This window comes from Sciurus carolinensis, chromosome 5, assembly GCF_902686445.1.
Source record: "Sciurus carolinensis chromosome 5, mSciCar1.2, whole genome shotgun sequence".
NCBI classification, from domain to species: domain Eukaryota; kingdom Metazoa; phylum Chordata; class Mammalia; order Rodentia; family Sciuridae; genus Sciurus; species Sciurus carolinensis.
This window is the reverse complement of record NC_062217.1, coordinates 111,405,326-111,427,335: the sequence shown is the minus strand read 5'-3', so window position 1 is coordinate 111,427,335 and position 22,010 is coordinate 111,405,326. Positions and strand designations below refer to the sequence as shown.

General features: G+C 34.5%; 1 protein-coding gene and 1 non-coding gene across 2 annotated transcripts in view; both read right to left on the bottom strand.

The window, feature by feature from the left end:
• Phyhipl (phytanoyl-CoA 2-hydroxylase interacting protein like) overlaps nucleotides 1-21,143 on the bottom strand; it is a 65,442-nt gene extending 44,299 nt beyond the window's left edge. The window contains 1 exon segment of the mRNA XM_047552304.1: nucleotides 20,634-21,143. Within this exon segment, the coding sequence (XP_047408260.1) occupies nucleotides 20,634-20,739 (106 nt within the window). The 5' untranslated portion in view covers nucleotides 20,740-21,143.
• Nucleotides 9,557-9,629, bottom strand: Trnav-cac (transfer RNA valine (anticodon CAC)). Its single transcript has one exon. It is a non-coding gene; the product is annotated as a tRNA-Val (tRNA).
• Nucleotides 21,144-22,010: the final 867 nt, after the last annotated feature.

The following is a 22,010-nucleotide window of genomic DNA, read 5'->3' as shown; positions in this document are numbered from 1 at the left end:
TTCCACTACTATCCAGATATCTACTACCAGGGAAACCCCAGGTTAGATTGCATGTGCCACATCCATTTTGAGATGTTGGCCAGAGCCTGGGGTTGGTTTGTTTGGGGTACTTGTGGGTTTGTTGTCACTGTCATCTTGGGGTGCAGCTGCCTTGTCTGGGGACACCAATCAGACCTGGAGGTTCAATGTCCGGGTGCCTGGGGTCTTCTCCTGGGAATTCGGGTCTCCACCATCTACTTACCGTCTCTGAGGATTGCTCATCCCTGGTGGTCTCTCTCCAAATTCAAGAGGCATTGAGATCTTGGGCTGCATCATGGCTGAAACCAGGACATCTGAGGCCCGATTGGTGAGACAGTGACTGGGTCTGACAGGCCTGTCTGGACAGGTTGTCTTATGGGCAGTCAGCACAGGGCTGAGAGCTTTTAGATGCTGGCAGAGACAGTTGTTCAATTTTCCCACAGATTTATTTATTATTATTTTTCTTCTCTTGCATCTCCATCATATTTGAAGCAGGTATTTTTGGGGACATCAGTTTGTTGAGGATGGTGATATATCCATGGTGTTGTAACAGTTCTGTTGTATATTCTTATACATATTTTTTCTCTTTATATGCATTCTTCCTCTAGCTAATCTGTCTTCCTGGATTCCCTTTTCTCCACCTAACAGTCAGTTTCTGTGGTTCCTCCTCCACTCGTCCTGTGGATTTTGCATCTGGTTTCTCTCTTTAATCCCTCATTAACACCATAACCTGCATTGTTTCTGTTCTTTTTGGTCCACTATTTTGACACTATAAATCTGTTTGGCAAAATTTTCTCTTTTTATTGTGGACAGTGATTGAACTCATCACTCGTTTATAGAGAGAGAGCAGTGGATGCCTTGTGGGAGCTACTAGATTTGAGGCTGTATATATTGAACTGGGTGCTATTGATATTGGTCTCCCTCTTAAGGTGGGACACTGGAAATCTTCAGTGACAATATAGGTCTACAGGGGTAGAAGCCGTACTGCCTCAGATCTATACAACTAGATAGGAAAACACACAAGTCACATGAAAAAGGGGAACAAAATGCCACTAACCAAGATGCCCCAATAAGAGAATCCACTGACAACAGAGTAGAAGAAATGTTCAAGAAGTAGTTTAGAATATACATAATCTGATCTGTGAAGTAAAGGATGGTATAGAGAAATCAAAGAGAAAATACAGGAAGTGAAAGATCACTTCAATAAGAGTTAGAGATTGTGAAGAAAAACCCAAGCGAAATTCTCAAAATGAAGAATAAATAAATAACCACATGATAAATTCGATGAAAAGTATCATGAACAGACTAGACCATTTGGAAGACAGAATCTCAGAAAATGAAGAAAAAATATTAAATATTGAAAATTAAAGTTGACCATGCAGCAGAAAGATAGTAAGAATTATGGGATAACATGAAAAGACCAAATTTAAGAGTTATCAGGATAGATGAAGGAGCAGAGACACAAACCAAAGGAATGCACAATCTTTTCAATGACATATCAGAAAATTTCCCAAACCTACAGAATGAAATGGAAAATCAAATGCAGGAAGCTTACAGGATGCCAAAAGTACAAAATTACAGCAGACCCACACCAAGACACATGATAATAAAAATTTCTAACACACAGAATAAGAATAGAATCTTAAAGACTATGAGAGGAAAAAATATCACATTATGTATAGGGAGAAACCAATTCGGATCTCACCTGATTTCTCAACCCAGACCCTCAAAGCTAGCAGGAGTCACAGAACACATATTTCAAGCTCTGAAAGAAAACAGATGACAACCAAGAATTTCATATCCAGCAAAATTGTTTCAAATGTCAAGATGAAATAAAAACCTTCCATATAAACAAAAGCTAAAAGAATTCACAAATAAAAAGTATACACTACAGAATATTCTCAATAAAATATTCAATGAGGACAAGTGAAAAACAGTGAGAAATCAGCAATGGGAGTAACTACACTAACGGAATAATCAAAGGAGAAACTAAATCAAATTAAAAGCCAGAAATAAACCAAAATGATCAGGAATACAAGTCATATCTCAGTGATAACCTTGACTATTAATTGCCTACATTTATCAATCAAAAGAAACAGACTTGCAGATTGGATTAAAAAACAAGACCAACAATATGCTGTGTCCAAGAGACTCACCTCATAGGCAAAGACATCCACAGACTGAAGGTAATGCATGGAAAATACGTATCACTCATATAATTGCATAAACAAGCAGGGGTTTCCATCCACATATCAGATAAGTGGACTTCAAGTCAAAGTTAATCAGAAGAAGGTCATTTCATTCAACTGAAGGGAATTACACAGCAGCAAGACATAAATAACAATTGTAAATATTTATGCCCCAAACAATGCAGGATCTATGTATGTCAAACAAGTCGTTCTCAATTTCAAGAATCAAATAGACCACAACACAATAATACTAGTGATTTTAACACACCTCTCTCATACTGGAGGGATCTCTAAACAGAAACTAAGTAAAGAAACTATAGAATTAAATAATGTGACCAATAATTTAGACTTAACACATATATTGAACATTTCATCCATCAATGAGCAAATACACTTTTTTTTGGCAGCACATGGCTCCTTCTCTAAAACAGACTATATAATATGCCACAAAGCAACTCTTAGTAAATACAAAAAAATGGAGATAATACCAATAATAGCCTGCATTCTATCAGATCATAATGGAATGAAATTAGTAATCAACAATAAAATAAAAAATAGAAGCTACTCTAACACATGGAGACTAATAATACACCATTAAGTGGTGAATGCATAGTAGAAGAAATCAGATGAAATGAAAAAAAATATTTAAAGGTAAATGAGAATCTGTTACAACATACCAAAATCTCTGGGACACTAAGAAGGCAGTACTAAGAGTAAGTCTCATTGCACTGAGTGCATACATTAAAAGAATAAAAAGCCTACAAACAATGACCTGACATTACATCTCAAAGTCCTAGAAAAAGAAAAACAAATCAATATCAAAAGCAGCAGAAGACAGGAAATAATTAAAATCAGAGCTGAAATCAATGAAATTGAAACCAAAGAACAAGTGAAAAAACTGACAAAAGTTGGTCTTCGGAAAAAAAAAAATCAATAAAACAGATACACCCTAGTGACATTAACAGAGAAAAAAAGAGAAAACTCAAATTAGTAAAATACTTGATGAAAAAGGAAATATCATAACAGAAACAACTGAAATACGAAAGATAATTAGGAACTATTTTGAAAAGTTATACTAAATAAAATAGAAAATATTGAAAACATTGACAAATTTCTAGAGATGTATGACCTACCTAAAACTGAATCAGGAGGGTCACACATGATTTAAACAGAACAATTTCAAGTAATGAAGTAGAAAATGCCATCAAAAGCCTACCAATTAAAAAAAGCGTAGGACCAGATAGATTCTCAACCGAGTTCTACAAGACCTTCAAAGAAGAATAAACACAATACTCCTCAAATAATTCCATGAAATAGAAAAGGAGACAACCCTCCGAACTCATTCTATGAGGCCAATATCATGCTAATACCAAAACCAAACAAAGAACACATCAAGAAATCTTTAGACCAATATCACTAATGAACATAGATGCAAAAATTCTCACAAAAAGCATACAAAAATATGTTGAAAAGATAGTGCACCACAATCAATTGGGGTTCATCCCAGGCATGAATGGTTAGTTTGACATATGGAAATCAATAAATGTAATTCATCACATCAATAGACTTAAGACAAGAATCACATGATTACCCTCAACAGATACAAAAAAAAAAAAAATAATTTGACAAAATGCAGCAACCCTTCATGTTCAAAACACTAGAAGAACTAGGGATAGTAGGAACATACCTCAACTTTGTAAAGGTCATATATGCTCAATTCTAAATGGAGAAAAATAGAAAGCATTCCCTCTAAGAACTGGGACAAGACAAGGATGCCCTCTATCACCACTTTTATTCAACTGTCCTTGAACTCTAGCCAGAGGAATTAGAAGAAAGAAATTAAAGGTATATGAATAGGTAAAGAAGAACTCAAACTATCATTATTTGCCAATGACATGATTCTATATTTAGAAGATCAAAAAAAATCCACCAAAAAACTTCTAGAATAAATGAATTCAGCAATGTAGTAGGATATTAAATTAATACCCATATATTAAATGCATTCCTATACATCAGTAAGGAATCCATTTAAAGAGAAAGAACACTACTCCATTCATAATCATCTCAAAAAAAAATAAAATATTTGGGAATCAATCTAACAAAAGAGGTGAAAGACCTCTACAATGAAAACCATAGAAACACTAAAGAAAGAAATCAAAGAAGACCTTAGAAGACCTCTCATGTTCCTGGATAGGCAGAATTGATTTTGTCAAAATGGCCATTCTACCAAAAGCAGTATATAAATTTAATGTGAATTCGTATTAAAATTCCAATGACATTCCTCATAGAACTAGAAAAAGCAATCGTGGAATTCATTCAGAAATAACAGAGTAGCCAGAATAGCCAAAGCAATCCTTAGCAAGAAAAGTGAAGCAGGAGACCTCAAAACACCAGATCTCAAACTATACTACAGAGCTGTAGTAATAAACAGCATGGCATTGGCACAAAAACAGACATAGAGACCAATGGTATAGAGTAGAAGACACAGAGAAAAACCCACATAAATACAGTTATCTCATACTAGACAAAGGTGCCGAAAACACTCAGTGGAGAAAGATAGACTATTCAACAAATGGTGCTGGCAAAATTAGAAAGCCACATGTAACAAAATGAAATTAAACCTTTCTCTCTCACCCTGGACAAAACTTAATTCACAGTGGATTGAAGACTTATGCACTAGAACAGACACACTGCAACTACTAGAAGAAAAAGTAGGCCCAAATTTGCACCATGTTGGCCTCGGATCTGACTTCCTCAACAAGACTCCTAAAGCACAAAAAGTTAAATCAAGAATCAATAAATAGGACGGACTTAAATTAAAAAGCTTCTTTTCTGCAAAAGCAATAATCGATAATGTAAAGAGAGCCAACAGATTGAGAGAAAATTTTTATCACATGCACCTGAGATAAAGCATTAATCTCTAAGATATATAAAGAACTCAAAAAACTTAAAAAACTAATAATCCAACCATTAAATGGACTAAGGAACTGAACACTTAACAGAAGTTATTCAATTGATCAACAAATCCATGAAAAATTGTTTAACTTCTGAAGCAATTAGAGAAAGCTAATCAAAACTAAGATTTCATCTCACCAATCAGAATGACAATTATCCAAAATACAAGCAATAAAAAATGTTGGCAGGATGTGGAGAAAAAGATACACTCATACATTGCTGGTGGGAATGCCAAAATGGTGCAACCATTATGGAAAGAAGTATGGAGATCCCTCAGAAAACTTGGAATGGAACCACCATTTACCCAGTTATCCCACTCCTTGGTTTATACCCAAAGAACTTAAAATCAACATACTACAGTGACACAGCCCCATCAATGTTACAGCAGCCTGATTCACCATAGCTAAATATGGAACCAACCTAGATGCCAGTCAACAGATGAATGGATAAAGAAAATGTGGTATATATTTACAATGGAATATTACTGAGTTTTAAATAAGAATGAAATTATAACATTTGATGGTAAGTAGATGGGAGTTGGAAACTATCATGCTAAGTGAAATAAGCCAAACCAAAACAACAAAAGTCAAATATTTTCTCTGATATGTGTATGCTAATTCACAATAAGAGGGAGAGGGATAGGGAAGAATAGAGTTAGTTTGTTTATATTAGCTAGAGGGGAGTGGAGGTAGGGGAAAGGGTATGGGGGTAGGAATGATGTAGTAGAGTGAAACAGACATTATTACCTCATGTACGTATATGACTGCATGACCGATGTGATCCTACAGTAGGTACAATCAGAAAACGAGAGAGATTACACTCCATTTATGTATGACCAATCATAATGTATCAATGCATCTACTGTCATATACAACAAATTAGAACAAATTTTAAAAATTAATTAAAAAAAAGAACAAGCCTGCTTGTATATTACTAGATTCTATTCTTGGTGTCTGGCACACTGTAAGTAATTAATAAACATTTCTTCAAATCTGAAAAAAAAAGAAATATTTCTGATAATAAAGGGTAATAATTATGTAACCATGATATCCACCTTTTAATATACTGGATGGTTTTATTTATCACAGATATACCTTGCTATATAAAATAAATGTGCCAAAGTGGGATGAGCATAATAAAATCTTGTTTTTAAAACTTTTGCATCATATACCCTTATAAAAGAAAATGTAATGAACATGTTGTGTCCTCATATGTGCAGTCACTTCCTTATAAAATTGAACATATATTATGTACTAATATGAAAATTGTAAACTATAGTCAAAACATGACTTAAATGATAAATGCATAATATTTATAAAATAATTTATCACAATACTATGTCTTAGTGAATTAGTCCATGGGCCTTGAGGCTGAAATCTTCACTCCCATTTTATCATGGGGCAGAGACTCTCTATATGTCATTGGTTTGTGTGCACTTGGTGGTTGTTACAAAGATGCACACAACAATAATGATGTTGAATGAGGAAATAAAGATGTTGAATGAGGGAAAAAACACTAATATTCTTCATTTTTTAATTTTGTACTCCAATTATACAAAGATATTTTGTATGTGTTATACATGATAGTTTGATTTATCAAGTATTGATCTATATACATATTAATACAATTTCCTTTTTCTTTTAGATAAGATAACACTAAATATTAACAGAGTTCTATTACTTTCATCCACACCCCAATTGATTATCCACTATATCTTCTGGGGTTCACTTGAAGATCATTACATAAACCATGGCATTTGCAAATGACAATTCTGAAGGTCTCGATAACATCAATTAAAGCCTATAATTTCCCAAGCAGGAAAATACAACAGAAAAATGTTAATAAGTGCTCCACAAACTATACTAAGCTGAAAAATTTGAGAAAACAGCTGAAGAAAGTCATGCTTTGATCTTCTCTTACCCTTCTTCCAAAACAGATCATAAGACTTTTGCTGAGCAGGTGCTCTTCCTATACTCAGAGGAAAAGAACATCCTTAACTCTGAAGACAAGAATACAGAGGAGAAGTTAAGCAACAGGCCTTGATAAGTTCCCCTAGTTTATTATCAATAGATCAGACCCCTTTTACTTTCATCATATTTCTCCAAATCTAGGGAAGAAAATTTACTCATTTCTTTGAATCTTCATTTCCTTAAGGTGGCTTCTGGGTCACATAAAACTTATGTTAAATCAATTTATATGCTTTTCTTTTGTTAATCCATCTTTACTATAGGGGCCTAAGACATGAACCTAAGATGAGTAACTAAAATATTTTCATCTCCTACAAAGGTCACAAACCCTTAATGATAATACAAGACAATAAAAAAACCACTTTAAAAGGAATTAAATTACAACACCAAAATAAACCATACAATGCCATAAGTTACATTATTAATAAATATTATTCAATGTAAAAATTTTGCAAAATACTTTGAATTTCACTAAAACTATCCTGGTTAAAATCCTTTCTCCCTTTCTGCTTTCTTACATCACCACACTTAAAGATAATATTTTTGACAGTTTATAAGCATTCTGTGGACTACAAGAAAAAAAGGAATACTGACAGAAACATTGGATAAGCTTGGCAAATTTACAGGTAAATGACACAAATTCAGTCATCTAGAGTAAATTTGTCAGCACAATTATAATTTATCTAGGACATGGCTTAAATACAGATAAAGTGAAAAATGCTAAATCTATTAATTTCCAGTTTAGTATATACTTCCTTTCATAAAAATTTCAGATATAATTTAAGAAATCATTACTTAAGAGATTTATTTGTTTTCACTTTTTGCCATTTTACCTTTCTGTCAAATTCTTCTTAAAGAACTAATGGCGAATACTATTTATAGGGAAAATATTGCCTGATTAATGTATTTTATAAGTTTAGATTTCATATTTCAGACTTTCTTAAAATATGGTATATCTGAATTTAAAGTACAATGAAATCAATGAATTTAAAGTACAATAACACATACCAACACATGATTTGTGCTAAACAGCATTATGAATGTTTACCAGGAAATTATTTAAAACTTTCATTTCAATATTATTATATCATAAGGAAACCAGGCAGTCATTGTATTTTAGAAAATTAAAATTAATATTAATATTAATATTACAGGAAAAATATTTTCAAGCTATTAAAAGACAAAGAAAAAGTTCAATAGTTGATCCACATAAAATTCAGAAATATATACAAAGTTCTTAGAAATATTTATATAACTGAAGATCCACTTCTACATATATGGTACAAAATGAGAGTTCTTGTATATTAAAAGTGGCTAGATTCTATTTGGAACATTTATCATTACTGCAAGTTCAATTTTGTTAGTGTCAAATTTACCTTTAGAATTTAAATAAGTGAGTTTTTAGCAAATAAGTAATATGAAGAATAAATTCCATTGCTTTTTAGTCACTGCAGTAAACATAACCAAAAGAGTATAACAAGATATTAAAACCTAGAAAAATATTGGATATAATGAACTGAACCAGAATACAAAAATAGGGTAAAATACCCACATTGAAAATGTTAGAGAAAAGCTATAAAATGAAAGTATCTAAAAAGAAAGAATCTGCAAATAAACACAATTTAAGTTATGTAAAAACAAAGGTCTCATTTACAAATACCATAGTAAACATTAAATTAGTAGGCTCAAGGTCAAAACTGTCAGCAAAATTATAATTAGTTACCTACGACATGGCTTATAAATAAAACTAAAAATGCGAAACCTTTGCATTTTCTGTTTAGTATATGCTTCCTCTCATAAAAAATTCAGAGATAATTTAAAAATATATGTTCACTATGAAACCAAAAAATAGGTTTGGTGAAGATTTGTTTTTCTTTGGGCTCCCATGTAATTTGAGCTCCAACAATTCATTATTTTATGAATATTTATTTACATTACAGTAGAATATATTGCTAAGAAGGAAAAATTAATCCAGTGTATTTCCACAGTAAACAAGATAATCATATACAGTCAAAATTAGGGAGCGAAATATTCCAGTACAGTGCTTACTTAGGTCAACTGTATTTCTTCCTTGTTTAACTGCCTAAAATGACTCTACCCTACTAAGTCTAGTAATATTTTTTAAAAAAACGAATTTTCAAACGATACTTTCCATACCACAAAAACAAACATAGCACCAGTATTCTAATTTATTCACTCTAATGAGCAGTTCAACACCTGACACGGATCTCAAACACTGACTAGAAGATAAAGGAATAAACACTTGAAAAAGGAAAAATAAGGGCAACTGAGAAGCAGTCTGGACTACCAAATTTTCAAATTTAAACTGACCCAGAGATGACTTTAATAGATTATTGCCAAGTCGTCTTCTTCACATCCCCTCCATCCAATAATTCCTATTTAATTTTATTATTTATTTATTTATTTTGGGGACGCTGGGGATTGAACCCAGGGCCTTGTGCTTGTGAGGCAAGTACTCTACCAACTAAGCTATATCCCCAGCCCCCTATTTTATTTTTGTAGTGTAAAAATACACCCAACTTCCCAATCTAGCAAATTAAGCCATCCTCAACAACTCCTTTTTCGTATCTCATGCTTCCAGTTTAATTACAAATTTACAGATTTTTACCTTAGAATGTTTGCTAATTCACCACTAATTTTTACCTGTCTTGTTTTAGCAATCCTATTACATATAGTTGTTATTAACTGGTTAAACTCCTAGAGTTCAATATCCCAATTAACTCATCAAAGGAATGCCAGAATACATTTCTAAAAACCAAAATTTAATCTCTTCCTAATATGGTTTGGATGTAGTCTGTCCCCTAAGGGTTTGTGTGTTGAAAGCATGGCCCCAGTATGGCAATATTAAGAGATGTTGGGATCATTAAAAGGCAAAGCTTGGCCAGGTGTAGGGGTGAATGCTTGTAATCACAGTGATTTCCTGAGGCAGGAAAATTATAAGTTCAAAACTAGCCTCAGCAATTTGGTAAGACACTGCCTCAAAATAAAAAAAACAAAGAACGAGTGGGGATGTACCTCAAGTGTGACTACCCCTGTACCCCACCAATTGAATTTGTAAAACAAAAGAAAGAAAGAAAGAAAGAAAGAAGTGAGGCTTGGTAAGAGGTCATTAGCTCATTAGGGAGGGGCACTATCCTTGGATGGGATTTAAGGTAGTTCATATAGGATCATGGTTGGCTCTGGCAAGAGCATTATAAAAAAGTCGGACAAGGTCGTCCCTGGTCTCTTTCTAGCTTCCTGAACCACTATGTGATCTCTCACTCTCACAGGTGCTTTTACCATAATAAGGTAGCCAGGGGGCCATTGCTAGACAGGGGTCCTTACTAGAACCAGTGCCATGCTGTTTGAACTTTTAATCTCCAAAATTGTTAACTAAATGAACCTATTTTCTTTTGCAAATTACCCAGCCTCCAATATATCCTTATAGCAATGGAAAATGGAGTAATAAACTTCCCTAAGAACTTATTTGGCCATGCTACCTACAGCATTGTTTCTCCAATGGATCACTGACATCAGCATCATCTGGAAACCTGTTAGAAAAGAAAATTCTTGGGCTCCACTTCAGACTTAATTAATCTTAAACTCAAGGGATGGGGCTCAGCAATCTGTGCTCTAAGAAGTCCTCTAGGATAAATTGTGAGAACTACTGAAAACTGATTTAATATTATTACTAAAGAGGCAAGTTCAGCAAACATCATAATTTAACTTCCTTTGTAATTATTTTGAAACTAATTTTAAAATAGTAATACAAATGGCATACATTAAATTGTGCTATATTATGTAATTTTGGGTAAGCAGCAAAATAAAATTTTGCCTGCTACTAAGTGCTCAAAAATGACACAACATTATAAAAATGCGGTTCTATTTCCTGTTTGTTGAAATTCAAGCCACCAAATGTATGATTAATTAAAACATTATAAACATCATGTATTACATGTAGCATTAAATTAGTTGCAGAGAAGGTTGATGTGTATCTGTTTGAATTTTCCTCTCATGATAATTTTAACAGTTAAGGAATTAGTTTGAGTTTTGTGTACTTCTACTCTAATTAATTACTAATGAAGTTACTTTAAATTTGGGATACAATTATACTTTTTCCAGTAAAAGGTAATGAAATAATTACCTATAAAACCAGAAACGGGCTGGGCGTGTTGGCACGCCTATAATCCCAGTGGCTCAGGAGGCTGAGGCAGGAAGATCGCCAGTTCAAAACCACCTCAGCAAAAGGGTGCTAAGCTACTCAGTGAGACCCTGTTTCTAAATAAGAGAAAATAGGGCTCAGTGGTCGAGTGACCCTGAGTTCACTCCCTGATATCCCCGCAACCCACCTCCAATAAAGAACTAGAAAAGGATTCCTAGATATACAAAAAATATTAACCAAGTTTAACATGAATATACTGTTCAAAGTGAAATAAATCTGCTAGAAGCTCTAAGAAATACTCAAAAATACAAAGATAGTCATTTGTCATTAGGACTTAATTTATAGTGATAAAATCTGACAAGTTTTCAATGGGTTTCACATGAAAAGATTTTGCAAAATAGCAATATAGTCTCTGATGAATTCCATAATTTTGCAACAAAATAGTAACTGAAGTTGTAAATTTGACAATGTACTTGGAACAAATTGTGCCACTTACCAAAAACAAAAAAAAAAAAAGCATACACAATTGGAAAAAATAAAAACTCATTAAATCCTGCTTTTCTCACATTGCAAACCAATATGTTCAATGAGTAAACTATTTTTTTAAAAAAGACATGTACCTTGATACATGTCTTAAAATGCAGAGAATACAAAAATTATTCAATACATACACCTAATTAATTCAAATACTGACATTATATGAAATCTTTCCAATTTAACTGAATGAGAAATATGAATGTGGCAGACTTCATTTGCTTTTGTAGTTTTCTAAATAGGTAAATTCAAAGACAGTAAAATAATGGAGAAGAAAATATATTGTCTATATCAATTTTCAAAACACCATCCACTAAATTGTCAGAAATGTTGAAACAACTATATTAAGGGAAATGGATATTATAAAAAAAAAAACTTCAGGAGTGGCAGTTCCTACAAAAGCTATTACCAGATTTCATAAAGTAGTAACTGTGCACTAATAGGATTAGACATGGAAGTATTTCAAAATAATTTTGGATAATCACATATAAACTGTCCTTTAAAGTTGTAGTTTTTTTTTCTGTAAGTTAACTGTAATATTATAGACAGAATATTTCAAAAACTCATTAGCTGAGTGTCCTGAAGCAAGGCACAAATGTTTCAAAAATATTTTTATTACATAAACTTTTGCTAAATCCTTTGAATATAAATAACTTGAGCAAACCAACTTATCTAGCTTTCTAATAAGACCAAGAAAATCAATTTGATAATATACTCAGAATGTTACTAAGTTTATAAATGTAGATAAGTTTTCAGTAAAAAAATTGAAACTTACAGATAAAATTCATCATACATAATTGTCTAAACTTAATAAACATCAGCATGAAGGAATGATTTTTTAAAAAAATATTATCCACAAATATCTCAGAATGTTACAAGATATACTATTTTATTATCAATCAATGGAAAAATGAAATGACTGGTAAATGCATTCTATTACTTGTCTCCAAACAAAATATTTACTCTTTCATGATTCAAATTTGAAAAAGAATCTTACTATTTCTCATTATGTCTGGATCAATTTATTTGAAGAATATCTTGAGATTGTAAATGAGTTTAAAACATTAGTTTGCCACTAATTGTATGAACTATAATTTTCAACACATAGTACATAAAAACAAAATAAATAAAATGAATGTTAAGGCTGATATAAAATAGAAACTTTCAAGGATAACTACTAATTTAAATTTTCTACTATGTTTTAGATTAACTGTATTTTGTTTTATTTTTCTGTTAAGCTTAGAATTACAGGATAAATGTACCCTAATGAAATGCTATCTTCATTTGTTAAATGGACTACTATGAAATGTTTTTTTAAGTAAAGGTTCGCTACAAACTAGAAAGTCTGCAATGTACTGACCTATACTCATCACTGCATACCTTAGCTAGCACTAATTAGTTTTCTGTTTAATTTCCCACCAGGTATATTTCTTCCCTCCAGTAATACAAAAAGCTATACATTCCCATACATAGAAAATACATGATTTTAGGCTTTTAGATATGCTCCTATCTCTACCAGATTTCCCCCTTCTGGCAAAATTTACTTTAATATCCAGAAAAATGCTGATTCCCAAACTTAGAATTAATCACTTTCTATCCTACACTCCATTACAGTACATATCACATATTAATATTTATATATTTAAATATATTATCTTCCCAAATAAATTGCATCTCTAAATCTTTTGAAGTAAGGATCCAAGTTCTTAGATCCTTCTCCCAACCCCCTCACTTGTTCTTTACATAGAACCTACAGTTGGAATGCATATACAGACAAATACCAAAAATTCCAGTTAAGGGTTAGGGTTGTAGCTCGGTGGTAGAGTGCTTGCCTAGCATGTGTGAGACACTGATTTCGATTCCCAGCACCACACATAAATTAATGAATAAAATAAAGGTCTATCAACATCTAAAAAAAATAGCAGTTAACTAAGGGAACAAAAGGAAACAAAATGTGAATCTTAACTCATTAAGATTAGTACCTATAAATTAATTATTGAAGAACAGAGTGACACCATCCTCTAGCTAGTGCTACTTAAGTATGTTCTACTCAAAAGTGATGGTCTGCAAACCATCAGTCTGCAGTCAGATAAATATAAAAAAGACACTTTTACAGGAATTTAACTGATTTATGTCTGTTGAAACTTATGTTGAGAGCTTTCCACAGCTCTCTGCAAGACCTGTATAATCTTAAAATTCTAATATGTAAATCAAAAATGAGTACACAATTTTCTTTCAGAAATTCTTTCAATATCTTTATTTCTTTCAAGAGACATTAACTTGCATTCCTCAATTTTCTATCTAACATGTTAGTAGACTTTTACAATAAAGGGTCAGACAATAAATATTTTAAGGCTTGTAGGCTATGGAGTCTATCACAGCTACTCATCTCTGCTGCTGTGGCAGAGTAGACACAGACAACATGCAAACACATGTGTATGGCTGCATTCCAATAAAATTTTAGGTTGCAGAAAAGATAGGTTAGTAATCTGGCCCAAAGAACATAACTTGCTGATTTCTAGTTACATCATAGATACAACTCCAAAATGTAACCATTAAGAACCTATCACATAGTAGATCAAGATTATTTTGATTCTTGTTGGCATTAGTAACCAGTTTTAAAATGTTAAAGACTGAGAAATTTACCAACATTTGGGTTCGCAGACAATAAAACAAAAGCATATAGAAAAAAATTTTATGCCTTGTCTTAATGGCATATGTCTGGAAATGCTACAAATCTTTCATTCTATAATTAGATAGCAACACTCCCACAGGCTATAGAAAACAAAAGGACAGATTTTATTTACTAAAGTTGCCACAATCACTACAACAAATAGTGTATATGCAAAATTCTCAGAGAAGTCTCTTCTTTAAATGAATCACAAATTGGCCTGAATCAGTCATAATATGACAGAGTGTGATGCTCTTTGTTCAATTCCCATCTATAGAGCAACTTCAAAATGTAGTTTTTGTTAGCATTTTTAACAAACCTGATTGTAGATTTATTTCATCTTTGGGGTTCAAAGTTGACCTTCCCCAGGATATGATCACTCTTTTCCTTCAAGAATTAAGATACAAACCTCATTAGGGACTACTCTAACACCAAAGTCAAATCCTAAACTTCCTGTTTCACCTAAGTTCTAGAATTCTCAGTGGAACATGTATTTCTATGAGCAATTCTCCACATTCTAGAATTTTTCTTCCCAGAATACAAGAATTGCTGAATATTTATTGTAACCTTCCAAGGTGACTCTTAATGTTATATTTCAAATGTTTTAACATAACTCAAATGTTCTTTTTGCTTTATACTAATCCCTCTAAAAAGTCAGTCAGGACTCAAACTCGAGACTGTATCTTTAGATGATTCAAAAATGTCTATTTCAAAATCTTCTCTAAATTTCCAAATGGTTGGTTTTAGATAGTAATGATTCTGAAAGTTCTATAATCAGACTGTAAACAGTTTTTGAGGAGTGGGAATGAAGAAAAAGAACTTATAAAGAATGTGAGTTCTCTTTATTCACACTGAAAACAAAAACAAAGCATTATATAATATTGTTCTGGCAATATCTATGAGGAAGGGAAGTGCCCCTGAAAAGACCTTAGGACACACTTGGATGATCACTGAGACCTAAAATTTGAAACGTAAAACCTGATGTCATTATGATGTCTAAATATTATTTCCTTTCTCCTTATTTTCTTTCTATCAATGATTCTTCCGATTTTTAGAACTTTTCAGACTAAAATTCTAACATTACTCCTTATCGCATTTCATTTTGCCTAAAAATTCAATCATCAGTTCTAGTAGTTACTTCGTGAATTTCTTTAACCCTATTGCTACTCATTATTCTTACACAAAACACTGTATAGTTTTCTAATTTTTTTCAGCCCAACTCTTCTACAGATTTCTGTGAGAAGCCTTCCCAAACACTGATTTTACTTCTCAAATATATGTATATGAAACATTACCTGCTCAGTAAGATATTTAACTACTGTCTGGTAATAACAAAATATTTTAAACAGTTAAGCAATGAGGCATGTGTTCTAGAGTGGTAACAACCGAATTTAAATAATAAAGGATAGATAAAAAGATTCTTACAGAGGAATTTAACAGAAATGGAAAATAAACCCAAGGAAGAGCATATTCTACAAGGCAAAACTTAAACTATGCATTTACTAAGGACAAAGAAGAGAAACCAGAAACCAGAAGGATCATGCTTGCTGCAATAATCAATGTAACTGTTGATATTAGTGAAGTCCAGGATACAATATAAAACAGGGAAAGTGTACTTACATTAGAGAAAAAAAGCAAAATTGGATATACATGAGGTGGAAATATTAGAGGAGTAGACTGGGACACTGTCTAGATACTGTTCTTTATAGACTGAATTTCTGACCAGCCGACCTGGGCAACAGATCAAGTTGCCAGTTTTAATACTTATGACACATCAGTCATTCTACCACTGGAGGGAGTCTGGCCACATATCCTTTGATGTGACTTTTACTTTAATAACTTCTTGGTCTTCCAGCAGCATGAAGGAGAATCCCTCCAAGAATATAAACTGGTTTAACATAATTCTGATGGGTTTCAATTTTTTGTTTCAGTTTTTATTTTATTTGTGTTTTTTCCATATTCGCTAATGAGAATTTGCAGCATCTTGATAGTCATACCTGAGTAAAAGAAATGGATACAAAGGTCATATGACCTAGTATAGGATCTATCCTTAGAAAAACTATAAAGAAAAATTACTGAAAAGGAAGACAAAGAAGGTCTCTGATACAAACACCTACTCAAAGCAGGTATGAAGGTCACAAGGCACATGAAAAGCAGCAAAAAGATTTGAACTAGAAGTTGAAAACAGATTTAGTCTAAGGCTGACAAAGATATTATTGATGGGATGGTAAAATAAAAGCAAGGGATAAGACTACTGTAACTGTTATTTTTAAATTTACGGTTCTTTTAAAATCCAGAATTTAGCTTGCATTAATTACTCATGAAGTAGATTTCCTAACTAAACAATACACAACTGAAATTATGAAAAACAAAGACCTAAACATTAGCACAAAAAAAAAAAAGAGATAAAGCAGTAGTTTAACTCAAGAACAACTGTGTAGAACAATATTTGTATGCTACATACTTCACTTTATTCTTTCAACAATTCTTTAAAACTGATGTTAAATGACATTATTATGCCCACTTTATGTGAAAAGGTTAAGTAACTTGCCTAAGGTTGCACAGCTATCAAGTCAATATTCTAACCAAAGTCATCTATTATGGTATTATACACACACACACACACCCCCATTGCATGTCAGTGAGACTGAGTAATTACATTATTGTAATAACGATATTAAAGAGTTATGAGTACTTTTCATAGATGTTTGTTTCAAAAAAGTTGAGGATTATCTAACAGGGCACTGTGCTTCCCAGCATGTGGATTAGTTTGTTTCCAGTCCAAATTTGTTTAATTCACACATCCATGAGCATAAATAATGAAGTTCAACAGATTTATAATTTAAATAGATATGATAAAGTCCACATTTAAAGAAATCTATTTTTTAAACATACAAAAGGGAGAAAACTGGGTATTTTTCTCAATAGAACTACTGTTAGAGACAAAAAGGGAAACCTGTCAGCTTCTGTGTAATTCTTTAAAATGTGTTCCCAACAGGTCAATGAACATCTCAAATTCCAACAAGAAACAAACTAAAATGAGTTCCCATATTGCTGATGTAACCAAGTGAAAAATTATTTTTCCTTCCATTTTTTGAGAAGTCATAATGAAATTAAATCATGTTTGCAACCTGAGTATATTTCAGCACAGCAGAAATGGAAAAACCAACAAAATCTCATATTTACAATATAGGAACCCCTCGATCTACAGTGCATCTTCCAAGATTTCCTAATGCTAATCTATCCACAATCCTCATTTTGAACTTCAAGTTACTTCACACCTGGGCAGGGACCAAGTACTAGCAACCAAAGCACACGTGCATAAGAAAGACTATCCATAATGTGTATATTTCTGTGTGTTTGTGTGTTTATAAGAATCCTCTTGCTTAATTAAAAATCCAATTGCATTACCACTTTAACTCTAATTTATATTCTTTCAAGACTACTGCATATTTTTAGAAGGTAGGGGAAAACCATTGTGAATTGATGCTAATAATGTAAATATCAATGTGTAATAAAGTAGGCAAGTAACAAACCATAAAATGGGAGAGCCAAGGGAACATAAAGAGAGACATAAAGTTATGTTCCTGAGATGCTATAGCTTTTAGTTCATACAATATGCAAAACATTATAAAATTTAAACATGTATGAGTGGAGAGGGGAAAGAAATGTACATTTAACAATCATACTATACTTTCAACTTATATATTATTCTATTTTTAAGGAATGAATGTTTCATTTTTTCATTATCAAATTAACAGTGGAGTAAAATGAGAAAAGAATGAACAAATCTATTTCTATGATCATAAATTATGAAAATATAGCTCTTATTATGTACTTAAGCACATAAATATATCTTCTGCTACATACTTCCCTTTCTACACTATATAGTTAGAGAAGTAAAAGAAGCAGAGCTGAGAGGGAGGAAAGTTAATGAAGCAAAAGGAACAAATCCTACCAAGCTGAAAATTTTTCAGTATAAAGTGTTGCTAAATAAGGTCTGGTTGACAAATTTAATGCAACACTTTATAAACTATTTTGTATAAATAAATACATTATCCCCTCTAAATTATTCCCATCAAGCCAACTTAATATTTTTGTAATTGATACATAAGGTAGGATCATAAAGAAAAAAATTAGCCATTTAACAACCACCTACACTAGTCATTCCAATTTTTGTAAATCTAGTAGTTAGTTCTTTGTATTAATTGGTATAAGCTATTTTACCTACTGAAGCCCAATTAGTCTGTATTAAATCAATCAGAGGTCTGCAAATAGTAATTTTCAGATACTGCTTATTGCCAACATTGCCAATTAAATGTTACAGATTTTGCTCAATTTGCAAAATTTACAATGCGAACAGAAACAGCTACAAAATGTTACCAGAACAAAATAGTTACTACTCTAAAAGAGACGACAATAAATGTAGCATTAATTTTTGTACTCTACATTAACTCAGTAAACTTCGTTTTAAAAAGCCTCTAAACTTTATTTTCCCTGATATCTTTGAAACATGATGATTCACTTAAATATTGAGATTACTGGGACCTGAGGAACAATGAATTACCCAACTACTGACATCTACTTTTTATTTGCTTCTTCATTTCCTCTGAAAACACTTTAATAAAAATATTCACATTTAAAATGATAACATTACAAAATCACTTGGTGAAAGTATAAATTAAAACTCGAATGACTTTCTATGCGATATATTTAAAATAACCTTTAGTCAAATCATGCAAGCTTATACATGGCATTCCAAAAAGACTTTTTAAATGCCCTACATATGTACACTTAACCATCTATGAATAAAGAAAATATAAGCAGCCCTGTTAAGAATACTTATTTATTAATACTACACCTGTTTCAGATATTATTCAGTGTCATTGGTTTCAAAGAGTTTGAATTTTGGTTTCAAAATTAGTAAATATTAACAGAAGTAAATTAAACTTTGATGCTTATTTAACCTAAGTATACCAAACAGCAACACCAAAACAAAGTTATTACCATTTAAGTGACTTTGCAAACAAGATTCTGCTCCCTATCTGGCCTATATTGATATATTTTATGGTCTTATTGTGACCATATTAGTATCTCTACATAACTTTGGTTTAAAATTGTTTTACAAGCATTAGCTCTCTATATAGTTAAATTCGTTTATAGTCAGAAGTATTCGGGGTCCTCTTGACAACATGCAAATTGGTTTTCTGTTGTCAGATGTAGAATTTTACAATTGTTTGGCCAACCAATTACTAATCAGATGACTTCTTTACAAATGAAGTTTTATTCCACATTACTGCAAAAGCACTGACTCTCCAACTAATCCAACTAACAGACGCCCCGTAACCCACACTGCACACAGTACTAGTTTATCCCTTTAACGCTCAATTTCCTTCTTTCGGAGACTGCCAACTTTAACAATAGAATAAACAATACAATATCGGCACACAATGGTGCGTCGCTGGCACATTTTCTGAATCACAGCGGCTATATTAAGCCAATTCCTTTACAGATATTTGACAAGAGAATCACAGCCCTGAACCCTGAAGCCAGTGCCTGTCCGTGGTGCTGAAGTGCTTGGGATTTCCAACCCAGGCCACCCCCTGCCCCTTCACTAAAAAACACGGGGTCATGCTCATCTCAGTTTGAGAGGATAAAAGGACTTAATTTCGGGAGTCTGAAGATGGGAGGTTTAAAAAGCATTGTCTGATAAGTTTCTAGGCAGGGAATGCTAACTAGTGTGTGCGTGCGTGGTGGAAGTGGGTGACAGAAACCCCCAAAGGGCATTTCCCCTCCGTGCCAAGAGACCCGGGAAATCCGGACTGCGGCAAAGATCGGAAACGCCTGGTCCGGGCAGGAGCCGCGGGCGCCAACGGCGCCCTCCCCAGGCCAGGCAGGCGAAGGCGGCGACCCAACCGTGGACGAGGTTGACTTTCCGCGCCAAGACACAAGCCCCGGGGTCCTTTTGTGTCTGGGTTGAGAGGGGAAGAAGGGGACCTCGCACCTGTATTTATTGGCACCCTGGGGGACAACAAAAGACGCTGCCGCCCGAGCGGGCGGCGTCAACGGGGCCCGGGCAGCCGCAGCGCCTTGGAGCGGGCTCGGCCCCCTCTCCTCTGGGTCCAGACCGCTCTTACCGTCCCGGTCGCACAGCTGAATGGCCTCCAGGCTAAGGTTTTTGATCACCTCCTCACAGGGGCTGGTGGGGCTGTTGAGGGCATGATCCAGGCGCGGCACCTCCATTTTTCCAACCCCTTCTCAAGCCCGCCTGCTTCGTATCCAGGCTCTCTCTCGGCGGGCCGGGTGGGTCAGAGGGGCGGGAAAGGGAAGGTAGTGGCAAAGCCGGGAGGAGGTCTGACACACGGCGCCAAGGGGCCGAGGCTGAGCCGCCGGGCGGGAGAACCGCGGCCGAGGCGATGGCCGTGGCAGAAGCTCCAGGGAGTGTGCGGCTGACAGACTGAGCGGGACCCGGCGCGAGGGCGGAAGGCGCGCGCTCTCGGCGGGGAGGGGACGGAGACGCACCGGGAACGTGAGGAAGAGACCGCGCGCGCGTGCGGGAGGACGCGCCCACCTGCTGGCGCGCGACGCCTCCTCCCCCGCCCTTACGCGCGCACGCGCCCCCGGCTGCCCTTGCGCCGCGGCCCCAGCAACCTCGGCGGCGGTCGAAGAAGCACTGGAACCACGGGCACCTGGGGGCGCCGCTCTTCGCGTGCTGCACTCGCCTCGCTTCCACTCCTAGCGGTGGTGGCTTGCTGTTTTCTCTCTTCTCACCGTGTCAGGCGGAGCTGGTGTTGGCACCAAGGCGTCTACTTGGGGAGGTGAGGGCGAGCAGGTTGGTTGTTTATCATGGTTTGGAAAAACGAGGGCCCAGACTCTGTATGGGGAATTGGAGCCAGCGGGCTGCGTTGGGTCTGCTGGCTACCCACACCGGGCTAAGCCAGACAAATCTCAGAAACAGCTGCAGCAGTGTGAGAAATTAGCGGGTTACCTAAGGAGTGTGCGGATGTAGGGACAGCATTTTGGTCACCCTAAGGGTGACGAGATAAGAAGATGCCAGCTAGCCTGCAGAAAAGATTGCAGACGTGCTTCAGGGCGACATCCATTTCCCAGCCTATAGGGGAAAGATACTTGTGTCTTTCTTTTGTCCAAATAAATATTAAGTGCTCATTTTGGACTAGGCATTGTTCTGGACGCTAATGGGGCTGCGGGGACAGCATCTGCACTTATGTATGGAAGGAACCTTTTCTACAATAGAAAATGAAGATTGACGTGTGCTTCCTCAAGTTACCTTAAACTTATATGCCCATTGTTTTTAATAGCATTTAAAATTCTTCAGTGCACTTTAGTAAATACACAGACGTTTTAAAAATGAATGATATAAGTCACAGCCTATTGACCTCTTCCCTTTTGGTATTTTGAAATAGTATTTAGTTTTTTGCTATCTTGGAATCAAAAAGTGACACCTGACCCCGTTTTTGTAGTGGGTGGTTGTTGGAAATTAATTTAATTTCCTT